The 13780-nt window shown below is 41.6% G+C and overlaps 1 protein-coding gene across 1 annotated transcript in view; it reads left to right on the forward strand.

Moving 5' to 3' along the window:
- Positions 1-13780, forward strand: part of NKAIN2 (sodium/potassium transporting ATPase interacting 2) — a 573086-nt gene that overhangs the window by 535190 nt on the left and 24116 nt on the right. The window contains exon 5 of the mRNA XM_055811170.1: positions 11154-11214. Coding sequence (XP_055667145.1) covers positions 11154-11214 — 61 coding nt within the window. The remainder of the gene's footprint in view (positions 1-11153; positions 11215-13780) is intronic.

Raw genomic sequence — 13780 nt, forward strand, 5'->3', positions numbered from 1 at the left:
TACTGCATTATATTAACAAGGTTCATAAACTGTAAGATATAACTCATCCACTTAACTCTCTGCAATGAGGCACGCACTCTGAGGACACGGCCTTTCCGAGAATGTTCTCTCTCTGTAATTCATCATTCTCCCCAAATACCTTGCAATATGATATTACTGGAATCTTCAGCTAAAAGAACCAGGGTTTTTTTGGTCACACACAGTGCAGAATTTTTTCATATGTATTTTGTCACCCCGGGCAGTGACTGGGACCTTTGCCATCAAGCTATTTCCATTCGTGGCAAGGAGATCACTATTTCTTATGCTGAATAAACAAGGGAGTGATCCCCTGCCTTTCAGCACAAGGGTTGTAAGGGGAAAGGTGCCTTTGGCCATGGAATCTAAACCGTCCTTCCGCTTGGAGGCTCTAGAGGGTAATCTCTCTTCATACCAGCCTAGGCTGCATGGTGTGATATTCCTTTAAACTCTCCAGCAGTTCTCCTTTTGCAGGAAGGGTTTCAAAAAGAGCTTTGGCATTTGCTTTTTGAAGCCTGCTTAGCTGATTTTGCTGAATGGGAAAGGTAGCACTGAAACATATCTTTTATTATAGATTACAAAGGTGGAAAAAGCCTGCGGTAGGCTAATGCTGAGAGGAAAAATAGCATTGAAACATGAGCTGAGTTCAGTTACTCTAAACATTAGATGCCACAGGAAGAGGTTTTATTGACCTTGAAACCTCCCCCTGACACTTGGTGCTGTTATATTGTGCATCTAGAGCAAAATGTTTGTGCTAAGCAATGAATTTGCTAGATGTATGGAACCTAGGGAGATGCAATCATGTGAAGCACCCCATGCAGACTGCTTTGTATTTTCACTAATACCTTTCTTTCATTATTCCAGGGCATGAGGCCTGAGGGAGCTATTTAGTTAAGATAAGTTCATTCTTCCTCACCTTCCTTGCACGCATTGCCAGAGAGAGGGGCTACCCTGTCCGATATCCTGCCTTCCCATCTTGTGCATGGGCACAGACAGCCAAAGAACACAGGCAAAGCTTCCCCCTGACTTTTAGTCACCTTCCTGGCAGCTCTGTTGTTGATGGCACTGTCCAAGAAATCTGTCTATTCCTCTGCTGTTAGTCCACAACTCCCACTGGGCTTCTGAATTACTATTACTGTATTTGAACAATCAATCAATGCTCAGGTTTTATCATTTCAAGCCATATTCATCTAGATCACACCATCTAAAGCTTTTCCTGCGAATGCCTTATTTGGTTGTAAGTTAAAGTAATGAACTTGACTTTTCTGGCTGCTGAAGATGAAAAGCTGCTTCAGCCGAGCTGGCAGACCATCCATCATTCTGCCTTGTCAACACCACCGTCACCAGCCATCATAGGAGCACTTTGATCAGAGCATTATTCAGCTGTTGCACCATGACCACCACCATGAAGCCAGCGTAGAGCCAAAGCTGTCATGTACCAGCTTCCTGACCCTATGGCCACCATCAGAGCCTTCAAATAAACAGCAATTCATCACAGGGAAAATAAATAGCATCACAGGGAAAGAGTCAGTTGTTATTGGAAAGTCTTTCTTGCCTCCGATTAAATGTTCTGGCTCTTACCGCTTATGTGACAGCATTGCTCTAGCTTAATTTCACATGTAATAATGGAGAAGAGCAAATTACCTGTGATACCTGTCTGAACAAATTTTACTCTGCTCAGTTTTCATGGTTGGTCACAATTCTGAGAAACTGGCAGACATACAACACCTCAGTCCCTTTCTCACCCTCTACTCACTTTCTGAATACTTGCTTCCCAGATCTGAGAGCCCAGTGCTCACACTCACATCACCAAGGTTCATTTGCCATATGGATGCCTCAACATGGAAGGATGGGTTTTCACTGAACAGAAGCACTCATATGTGTTTGTTTGTCACGAATTCAGAGTTCTCTTGTACTATCAAAATATTTCTCCCTATACAATCTGCACAAACTTCAAATATGCATTTTTTTCCTACTGCCCCTTAAAACAGTAAGTAGCATTTATAATCAACTGTTTCTTCTAATGCAGTTCAATTTAAAATGCTAGGCATTCATTTGGTGGGCTGTGAGCAGTCCATGGCTTTGTTAGATCTGCAGCGCAAAGAACCAATTTTTCTTATCCTAATCCTATGGCTGTCTGGAAATGGTGACACACGGTTAGACATAATGATAAGAAAAGCTACTGCTGCCAAAGGCAGTCAGATACCAAAGCCAGATGATTAAACCATTCCAAGTATTCCCTGAAGACAAGAGGGGAAAAAGGTCCAAAGTGTTTTCTCCATAGAAGTTTTCTTGCTATAAAACCTTCAGAGCAAAGCACACATACAGACACATATATACTTTTGCTTTAATAACCGATTCTTATTATTAACAGAATCACCACGGTGATATGTATTTTAAAGCCTTTTACTTTAGGGTTTTTTTTGTTTCAGCCTCATTCTTTGTTTTGTTGTTTTGCTGTTGCCGAGTAGATAGAGGCAGCTGGCCTTGTTTGAAAAATAAATGGGATGATTTCTCCCAATCTACACAGCTCTAATGGCTAAATCCTTTTGATGTGAACAGCAGTCACCACACACTGTTGACCCCTGTACAGCCAGAGCTCTGTTCTAACAGTGACAAGTTGAGTTTCAGAGCTACACCATGAGAGAAAACAGAGCGACAGACTTTTCCATTTTCAGGACATCTCATAGACTCAGTATGGATGGAATTAATGAAAATATGTAACCAAAAATATCCTTTAACCCTAATCAAGTGAGAAAAGATAGAGTAGAGACAATTTTACAAAGGCAGAAAAGAGAAAATTAAAAGCTCTCTAGTTTTTGGCAGGTTTTTTCGCAGCTCTAATGCCTTCAGCCTGCACTGAGCAATGCACACTTGAGCTGTACCCAGTACCTGCTGAATGCAGCTGGTGGAGAAGTTGCTCCTGGCTTCCCAGCTCTAAGCTGGGATCTGGGGATCAACACAGGTCAGCCTGCTGTGACCTCCCCTCAGACCCTTGATATACGCCTGCTTCATCTTCCTGAGGAAATCCAGCAAAGTCCCAGCTGGGGCACTTCACCTGTGGGAGCAGTAATGTACAGTTCAGCACTGAGCCTGAATCTACAAGATGCTCCGCAGTTCAGTTAACACAGAGGTCAGCCATAAGCAGGCCCTAGTTCCATCTCATATAGACTGGTAGCCCCTGAATTTTGGATTATCTTTGATGCCTGAAGCAGAAAAAAAGCATGTCCTATTCTTTAGCTGTTAGATGAAATCATGGAAAAAGCATCAAATAACATGTGGTTATCAAAAGCATAAATCATTCAGAAATACCTAGGAAGAGGGAAGATTTTTAGAAAGTTTTAGGTCATATTTGCAGAAAAGTCTCACTAAACTTTCAGGAAATTTGGGTCAAGCCAAGTGTCTGTAATACAGCTTCGAAACAGGTAAGTATCTCTTGCTTTCTACCATTGTTAAAGGTTTGCACAGCTCTTATCTGACAAGCCACAGTGCTGTGATTTTCAGTGCCCCTGTGGTCTCTTCAATTCATCAGGTGAAAAAGCTTGCCAGGGAAGTCGCTAAGGGAACGGCTGCCCTGAACAAGACAGAGCCATTCTCAAGCACCCAGCAGCATTTCAAACAAGCATTCTAGCAGGTCTTCACGGTGATCTTCAAATGCTTATACGAAAATGAAATCTCCAGAAAATTGAATTGTCCACTGAGAAATAAAAAAAGACTTTATGCTAAGCACCTTCTAGACAGCTGATATAAAAAAGATTATGATGCACTATTGAAATAAATGCATTTTTTATCACTCTTCTATTTTCCAATGTGTCTAGATTTATCTGTATTTATGATTCATGTTTTTACCATGCCTGCTGAAAAAAAAAAGAAAAAAAGAAAAAAAAAAAAAAAAAAAGAAAACCTCTGGGTCATCTTTCAGCTTAAAAAAAGAAAGAAAAATAATTTGACAACTACATAGGCTAGAAATTATGGTTTCTTTGGTTTCTTTTGATCTGATTTTAAATTTCATTATTGTCCACTAGATGTTATTGTGGACATGACAATTTAACATTGTATTTCTTTCATAATTATTTTATTGCACAGAATAAAGCTACTTGGACATAATAATGAATTATTCTTTCCAGATAGCACAGAGATAGTTAATTCTCTATAATAATGACTGCAGGACCACATATTCTACATTCCCCATCAGGAATCTGGCTCGATATCAATAGTTTTCCAATGCTCTTTTTATGATGAAAGATAGTTAAACTTGGAGGAATGACAGAGTTCTCATAATGTTAAATGTAAGCACAAATAAAAGCATACCTCAACAGAGTAGTTTCCACAGAACATAGCAGTTTTATATTAAACTCTAGCAATGATGTTCACTCACTGATGCAGCACTGCTGCAGGCAGTGAAATCATGCTTGAAAGGGTTTATGCGGGGGGCAGCTTTAGAACCCCCATGACACTGACTTAATTCTACAGATACTGAGAGAAAGGTCTTTGTATCACCTTTTCTGCTAAATAATGAGTATGATTTTTCTGAGAATCAATGCACTGGAAGCTTCCTAGAAAGTAATTCTCCATTTCCTCAGATGCTCATAATGTGTGTGTGTGTGTGTGTCTCCAGCCTCCAAAAACCCATTTTAAAGAAACATTGTTCCTTAAATGCACAGCGTTACAAAGGCTTTGTATGTGCAGCCCCCTGAAAGCTTAAGAAATATGAGTAAATTGCACATTGGTAGACATATAGCATCACAGCTTTGTAATACAGTTTCCAGGGCCAAAATTAACATCCCTGTAATTCTGCATTACTATTGCTTGAAATAGCCCATTTTTTGCTAAGTTCTTAAAACCACAGGGTTTCTAGAATCCTGCAAAAACTTAATAACGAAAAGTAAATACACAAGCCTCTGCTGTTTCAGAAGATACATCTTTCCATAGCAACGCACAATGGGTTTGTGGGGTTTAAGTCTACTGTCCATTTCTCCTGAAAATGTCCAGTTGTAGAATAAAATATGCTTATTCAGCGAAGCCAAGACCACGTGCTATTTCCAGAACCCTTAACTCATTCATCTTCATCATGATCCTTGTCGTCATCACCTTATCCCACTCAGATCTTACCCACTTTTAGGTTTTGTTTCTTCCTTGCTGCCATTGTTTTGTTTAAGGTGTTGTCTGGCTTGATAAAGATAACTCTTAATAATTATCTATACAGATATTGCTTTAAAAGAGGGAAAGGTGGGGTCCTTGACCAGGAATGATGGGGTTTCATATAACAGCCTTTTTCCCAAATCTGGTGCTATTTGCAGTGTATGAAAACATTCATCTCCATAAAAGAAGTGAGAAAAAATAGCAAGACAGGCTTTTGATCAATACCGATTCTGATTAAGTTTGATCACAGCACTTGACATTTTAAGCAAGTGTGGAAGTACACTCACAGGAAACTCAGGATATGCTAAGAGTCTCTAGCAGTGTAACAGGACACTGCCGACTTGGGTAGGGAATGTTCTGTCTATTTTTTTGTTTGCCTTATATGGCTAGAATAAGTCACTAAGATGCATTGACTTAATTCTGTAATTAATCTCATTTCCAAACCTTCAGTAGTGCTGTTATATTATTGATTTATTTTAGGCTTTTGTTTCTCTTCATTTTTGACTTGGCAGAAGGAATGCTGGTTTTATCCAGGTGTTTTAGATGGAAAACAAAATAAAATAAAAGCCATTTTAGAAGTGTTTGAGATCATCACAAACAAAAATGGTCATCAGATGCCATCAAAGTAACACCCAGGGAGATGGTGCAGGGATGGCCACTGTGGGACTTTTAGAAAGAGCAGTGTTCATTTATACTCTCATATGGATGTATCAAGGAAAGATGTAAAAAGCAGATATTTTCAAGCTGCAGAAAATGAGGTTCATAAAAACATGCACTCACTAATCACTATAAGTATAAGTGAACAGGAGTGCTGTTAACAGTTCCTTCTCCTCTGGAGGCCGTACTGCAGTATTAAAATGTGAATGGGACAGATGTAGACAGCTAATCTGGATGTGTCTGGGATCCAGAACTGGTCTTCTGTTCATTGCACTTATTTCTTTTTATCACTACATGGTTTATAAAAGAAAGCTCAGTTAATTAAACAAAACAAACAAACAAAAAAAAAAAAAAAAACAAAAAAACAAAAAAAAAGAGAGAGATGCAAAGCAACAAGAGTTTTAAACCTGGCATTCCTAGTATTAAACTGATTTTCTGAGACAGTCAGGCTCCATCTCTTCTTTATCTCTGAGGACTTATTCCCTTCCTTCTCACATAAGACAAAAATATTTCTGAGATACTGAATCAGGAATACTCTGCTCCATGCAATTCTCACACTAGACTCAGCACTGCTGTATTCAGGGGCTTCCCAGGAATATATTAAGTGATGTGACTAACCTTTATCATTTGGGTTTGGGTTTTTTTAACTCATCTTCCTCTCCAGGGGGGGGGGACTGTGTTCAGCAAAGTGTTTTGTTTGGAATTTATTTTATGTATTTTGTGCTGTACATAGGTACGTTGCAGTGTGTTTTTCTTAGAGAAACAAAGCCAAAAGAATACATCTTGCACTATAAAAAAGGTGGTAAATTTTGTGAGAGTCCTTCCCCCATGTGGGAATTCATTATCAAATTTTGCTAACTGGTCCCCAAGAGACCTCTGCTACATGCATAGATGAGCTGTACCCTTCCTACAGGAAGTCCTAGTCCACTGTGGAAGAGGCATATCCCTGGTCTCCATCCCAGAGGCCTCTGTAGTCACGATAGGCTCAGGCCATTGAGCATCCTCATAGTAAAAACTACCACAACTACCACATTTGGCTCTGAACTTCAGCTCCGAGTGCATGCCCTTTGCTGCTGATGCAATTAGAAGACAAATTTTGAATGGCTATCACTGAATCAGAACGGATACGGGCAACCCCTCAGGAATCCCAGACCCTGGAGACGAGACAAAGTCTGGAAAAAAGAATACTTTCTCTTGGTTGATGAGCATTGAGTTAGAGATCATTTAGGCAAACTTGACACCCACAAATCCATGGGCCTTGACGGGATGCACCCCCCAAGTGCTGACGGAGCTGGAAGATGTTATTGTCAAACCATTCTCCCATCTTTAATAGGTGATGGAGGGAAGTAGAGGTGCCTGAGGACTGGAGGGAAGCCAATGTCACTCCAGTCTTCAAAAAGGGCAAGAAGGAGGACCCAGGAAACTACAAACCAGTCAGTTTCACCTCCATCCCTGGAAAGGTGGTGGAACAGATCATCCTGGAGGTCATCTCTAAGCACGTGGAGGAAAAGAAGGTTATGAAAAAGTCAATATGGATTTACAAAGGAGAAATCATTCCTGACCAATCTGATAGCCTTCTATGATGGAATGACTGGCTGGGTAGATGAGGGGAGAGCGGTGAATGTTGTCTACCTTAATCTCAGCAAGGCTTTTGACCCTGTCTCCCATAACACCCTCATAGATAATCTCAGGAAAAGCAAGTTAGGTGAGTGGACAGTGAGGTGGCTGAATGGTAGAGCTCAGAGGGTTCTGATCAGTGGTGCAGAGTCTCAATGAAGTCCTGTAGCCAGCGGTGTTCCCCAGGGGTCAGTGCTGGGTCCAGTCCTGTTCAATTTATTCATCCACGACCTGGATGAAGGGACTGAGCCTCAGCAAGTTAACTGATGATACAAAACTGGGATGAGTGGCTGACAGCCCAGAAGGCTGCACTGCCATCCAGTGAGACCTGGACAGGTTAGAGAGTTGGGTGGAGAGGAACCTCATGAAGTTCAGCAAAGGCAAGTGTAAGGTCCTGCACATAGGGAGGAATAACTCCACACACCAGTACAAGGTAGGGGCTGCGTGCTGGAAGGCAGCTCTGCAGAGACGGAAAAGGGAGTCCTGGTGGGCAGCAAGTTGCCCATGAGCCAGCAATGTGTCCTCGTGTCCAAGAAGGCCAGTGAGATCCTGGGGTGTATCAGGAGGACTGTGGCCAGCAGGTCCAGGGAGGTGATCCTCCCCTGCTACTCTGCCCTGCTGACACCGCATCTGGAGTGCTGTGTCCAGTTCTGGGCTCCCCAGTTCAAGAGAGATGGGGAACTGCTGGAGAGGGTCCTGTGGAGGGCTACAGAGATGATGAGGGGACTGGAGCATCTCTCTTAGGAGGAAAGGCTGGGAGAGCTGGACCTGTTTAGCCTGCAGAACACAGAGGGGATCTTATCAAAGCATATAAATTTCTCAAGGGCAGTTGTCAAGAGGACGGGGCCCGGCTCTTTTCAGTGGTGCCCAGCGACAGGACAAGGGGCACTGGGCACAAACTGCAGCACAGAAAGTTCCTTCTGAACAGGAGGAAAAACTACTTTTCTCTGAGGGTGACAGAGCCCTGGCACAGGCTGCCCAGAGAGGCTGTGGAGCCTCCTGCTCTGGAGACATTCAAAACCCACCTGGACGTGGCCCTGTGCAACCTGCTGCAGGTGAAGCTGCTTTGGCAGAGGCCTGGACTAGATGATCTCCAGAGGTGCCTTCCGACCCTGACCATTCTGTGATCCTGTGATTGTGTGAAATTGCTTGGTTAAAAAAGGGAAAAAAAAACCCAAAAAACTAATGTGATGTTCAAATTAAAACAAAGTTATTATGTGTACCAAGCAAAGGGTTGGATAAATGTGGGAGAAAAGGAGGTTTATGTTATGAACTCTGATTATCTCATGGGAAAGAAACTTCTATTTGTATTTAGGACAGAACAATTTCTAGCTTTAAGGCACTCTTTTAATCAGCATGCTCATCTGATGAAATGCTGTAGGATTTACTTGTATATCAAAGGAGTCCCCTAGACATTTAGAGGATGCAACTGAATACAATTAAAAGATCAGTTGCAAGCACAGTTTGTAATACAGTTTTTTTCTGCATGTTGTGAGAAAAGTTTAATTATTAACATGTGGATTTGTGGTGTTTTAGCAGATAGTATTGAAATTTATTGCAAGAAAAGCTTTACCATTGTGGCCTACTAGAGATGCAACTATTCAGCTATCTTAGATCTGATGGTCTGTAAAAAGAGAACAGAGAAACTATTAAGCCAAGGTTCACATCCAAGAATGGAATCATTTATGAACAACCTTTCCAGGCCTCATTCATTGCTGAATTAAACCTCATGTAATGTCATTGAAGTCAATGGGGTTATGCAGGGCATAAGTCAGTGGAGCAAATTAGCCCCCTGTCTGTAAGCCAAGAAACCAAAGGAAAGAGTGGTCCAATAAAACAGAGATGAAATGCTGATATTAGCTGAATGCCACTGTTCTTGGTACAGTGTGTTCTTTGTGTCCAGCAGTGAATATTTCATCCTTCCCAGGTGTAAAATCTTCCCAGCAGCACTATAAGGCAGATTTATAATAAATGACAAAATTAATGATTTAGTTCTGTTGTAATGCAGCTTCTGGGCTCCCAACAGGAACTTAAGCATTTAGCAGACAACATCTATGCTGGCTGCAGTGTGATCTTCAAATCAAGTCCTGGTCAGAAAAGTCTTGGGGCTGGCCTATTTTTTTTTTTTATTTATTTAACCATCTCTCACCCATACAGATGTTAGAAGCTAGCATTCATAGGTATAGAGAGCTTTCTACATAGAAAACTGACAGAAATACTAGGAATATCTGTGTAAGAGCGGGAGTAAATTAGGCGCAGTCACTGCCTCAGAACTAGGAAACAGAATGGATTTGTTTGCATTTCATGTATATGGGCAATATTAAGGCATCTAAGAACCCACAATACTGCAGTGAATGTAGGTGTCCCTTGGATTAATGAGGAAAAAAAAATCCATTTGCACTAACCAGCATTCATAGTCTTCTCTTGGATTTCACCCCTTTTACTGTCTGATTACTTTGTCTGAAATTAAGATCATCATCTCCCTCAGCCGGACATGATGGGTTTTGCACCACGCACACAGAGAGCTCAGTCCTGGCCGCACCCTTTAGGCATTTTTATTATCTGTATAAGGAACTAATTCCAAAAGTCTACAGTATTTGGGTTTGCAGCTCATGAAAAGACCTCTGTGAGGTGACCTGTACAGAATAAAACATTTTGACACTACGGCTCACTTTTCACTACAAAGAGATCAAATAACCTGAATTCCTTTGAGATCCTACCATGCAAACTTCAGTGATGAGCTGCAGGATAAAAAACGGTTTGCTGGCAATCAGTAGAGAAAACTCTCCAGACCTACATGTAAGGGAAGCTGTGCAAAGCAGGCAACACATGGCACATATTGCTGCTCCAGTATCTGTTCTGTTGCTTCTGGTGTAACTTCTCAGCAATGACAGAACTTTGTGGAGAGACTGGCAGAGGACTCAGATGATACTTGGCCCGTGGCATGTGTGATATTGACCATTTATTCCCTTTTGTTATTTTTTCAGGTGATAGTGTCAGATAAGCAGTCTGCCATAGTACTTGAGAACGACTCCAGATCCTCATTTTCATTAAATCCTGTTGCTTCTGTTTATAATCCACTTCTGGGCATGCTCTGAGGAGAGGAATGAAGTGAACAAGATACAAATTTGCCAGCTAAAGCATGAGACACTGCTGTAAACACATCCAGACCTATCCAAAGTGCTAGATATGTCTTGAGGCTTCAGGGCTATTGCAGATATGGGAACAAGTCCCACTAACCCGCAGCCCTAATTTCAGTTGATAAAATATCACTATAAAGACAGTTTACAAGTGCACGGAACTAATCCTCAGTTTAGCTAGCAAGGTTCTGCTAAAAACCAGAGTTCATCTAGAGGGTCAGGTTTTGTTGGGTAACAAATCTGATTTTGACAGAAATATTTACATTTTCAGTGGCTAAAAATCCATCCATCTAATCAGCCATTTGTTTTCCTGGTTTTGAATAATTAAAAGGAAGCCAATTCAGTAATGAAAAATTTTTGATCAGTTTTTGGAAGATTTATTGAAGGGTGTGTTTTTCAAGAAAGATGCAAAACTCCCCTCACTATTTCCAATTAAAATTACCAAAATGTTGTGAAAAATTATTACCTCATCAGAATCTGCTGAATTTTGTTATTTCTGTTTCTGTTGTTGCTTTTCTAAAACCAACTCTTGTTTTTCTATTCTATTTGCTTTATATCTAACGCTATTACATTTTGTTTCAGCTGGCGGGCTTCATCTATGCCTGTTATGTTGTGAAATGTATTACTGAAGAAGAGGACAGCTGTAAGTACTAAAGCTTTATTACATACAAAATGGATTTATTTTTTTTTTTAAATCACCCCTCTGCTATGCTGGCTTTTGCTGATTTCAACCAAAATGCCTTATTATACTGTAGCCAGAACATGCTTTCTGTCCATCCTTCTTGATCTAAAATTTGCAAATGCCTGAAAGACAAAGGACTCATGAAATGCAGCTTTAAAAATCCCTTCTTCTGAAAATATCACTGTGAACTTTTTTCCTCACAGTTTAGCTTAAGGCATTAAAAAAGCAAAACTCCCAATTGGTAAATAAACCTTTTTTTTTTTTCTTATTGCAGATTGTTATTAGCTATCCTCAGAGCAATTGGTTACCACTGAGGGTATAGCTCTTCTCCGTTGACTTGTGTGTTGGCTTGTAAAAGCACTTCTGTCAAAAAAATAGCTTTAGACCATTGCAGGACATGCATTTATGAGAGGTGAAACTGTGGAGCTCCTCTTTGTTCCTGCTGCTCCCAGGATACAATTACAAGGAGCAAAATGATTTCTTGTAGATGTATGTTTGTGTTTCTTCTGCTTATCTATATCAATAGAAGCCTGTTGAGCAGACTTTGCTCCTATTACATGCTATGGAGTCAAACAATTTCATTTTTTCTCTAACCTTGATTTTTTAAAAAGGGCCACTGCAGCATTTTGGTACATCTTGGGATTCATACTAAAGCACTTTAAAAACAAGTTTCAGAACTGCATGTAACTTTGATAAAATATACATGAATTCTAGAGAGAGCTCTGCAACAGGAAGCTGAAGGGGTTTTATTTGATTGAGAGCACTGCTAGGGCTGCTGGGGGTTTCTTTGTCTGTTCTCCTGCGTAGAAAATAGCTGCAACCCTATAATCTATTGGCAATACAGTGCCATGTGAGCCATCAAGGGGAGATTTAGTGCTGAAATCAAACCACATTTTGGAGGTCTTTCTGACTATCCTCATTTCAGTTGTCTTTGTGTTTCTGTGGAGGTGAGGAAGGCAGAAGAGTAAAAAGGGTTTGGGACAGGTATGTGGAGCAGAGGGATGTTGCAAATAAGTCTTGTCTTTTTAGGGAGAAGGACCCAGTTCATATGTACTTCCCCCTAATTTTCCGTTAAGTGTATTCACTATCCACAGAGCTGGAGGAGAGTGATTCTTTGCTCCCCAAAATGAAATCCCATTTAATACTATTCTGCCCTCTCTTCCAAAGGCTTAAATCTTTTTTTTCATTCTTCTGTAATGCTTTAGGGCACGATTTAGTAAAAAGCATGGAAGGGACGTGTGACTTGGCTCACCAAACAAGCGCAGAAGTCGGCGCACGTTTGAGAGATGTCTCCTGTGGTCTGTAAAGCGGCATTCCTGGCAGCAAAGTGCCACAGCCAATATGGTATTGTTTTCTACTCACTGTGGCAAGAGCTCCCTGTTGTTCAGAAGCCACAGATCGTCATGTTTATTTGAACCTTTTCTTGCCGTCATCTTGCCTGTTTTGAGGCTTTTATTAGTACACCTCAGCCAGGCCTCTTCTTCCAGCCAAAGAATCGTCTTACCCATCTGTGATCATCTCTCTGAAGTAGCAGAGCAAATCCCCACCCAGCTCAACGAAGCCAGCACAAGCTCAGGCTCCACAGCTTCATCTCTGTGAGATTTGGAAGCATGGCTGGAAAAAAAGAGAAAAAGGGGACTTCTGTGGCTGAGTTGTCCTAACACTGTAATAAAGTTCAGATCAGGTTTGGCCCCTCAAGGTTTTGCAATATTAAAGCAGCTTTAATTTCTACTGAGAGCTGCATGGAGTAGAGAGTAAGAATGATTCTAGTGTTCTCTGTGTTCAGACACCCACCCTGACACGTGCTGAGCACTCACTGTGGCAGCCAGGGGCTGCAGTCTGTACAGACAATCACTGCTCAGGTTTAATTTTAGATTATTTCCATTTAGATATGTTTTCTCCCCTTTTCCTTCCCTTTTGGCAACACACCCATCTATCGTGCTTCTCTGAGAAGCAATATGTCCTTTATGGATGCCATGCTATTTAGTAGTTATACTCCAGGCGGTGCCTAAGTGTAATTTCCTCAGTACACTCACAAATCACAGAATCACAGAATGGTCAGGGTCGGAAGGCACCTCTGGAGATCATCTAGTCCAGGCCTCTGCCAAAGCAGCTTCACCTGCAGCAGGTTGCACAGGGCCACGTCCAGGTGGGTTTTGAATGTCTCCAGAGCAGGAGGCTCCACAGCCTCTCTGGGCAGCCTGTGCCAGGGCTCTGTCACCCTCAGAGAAAAGTAGTTTTTCCTCCTGTTCAGAAGGAACTTCCTGTGCTGCAGTTTGTGCCCAGTGCCCCTTGTCCTGTCGCTGGGCACCACTGAAAAGAGCCGGGCCCCGTCCTCTTGACAACTGCCCTTGAGAAATTTATATGCTTTGATAAGATCCCCTCTGTGTTCTGCAGGCTAAACAGGTCCAGCTCTCCCAGCCTTTCCTCCTAAGAGAGATGCTCCAGTCCCCTCATCATCTCTGTAGCCCTCCACTGGACCCTCTCCAGCAGTTCCCCATCTCTCTTGAACTGGGGAGCCCAGAAC

The sequence above is a fragment of the Falco peregrinus genome, chromosome 7 (genome assembly GCF_023634155.1).
Source record: "Falco peregrinus isolate bFalPer1 chromosome 7, bFalPer1.pri, whole genome shotgun sequence".
NCBI lineage: Eukaryota > Metazoa > Chordata > Aves > Falconiformes > Falconidae > Falco > Falco peregrinus.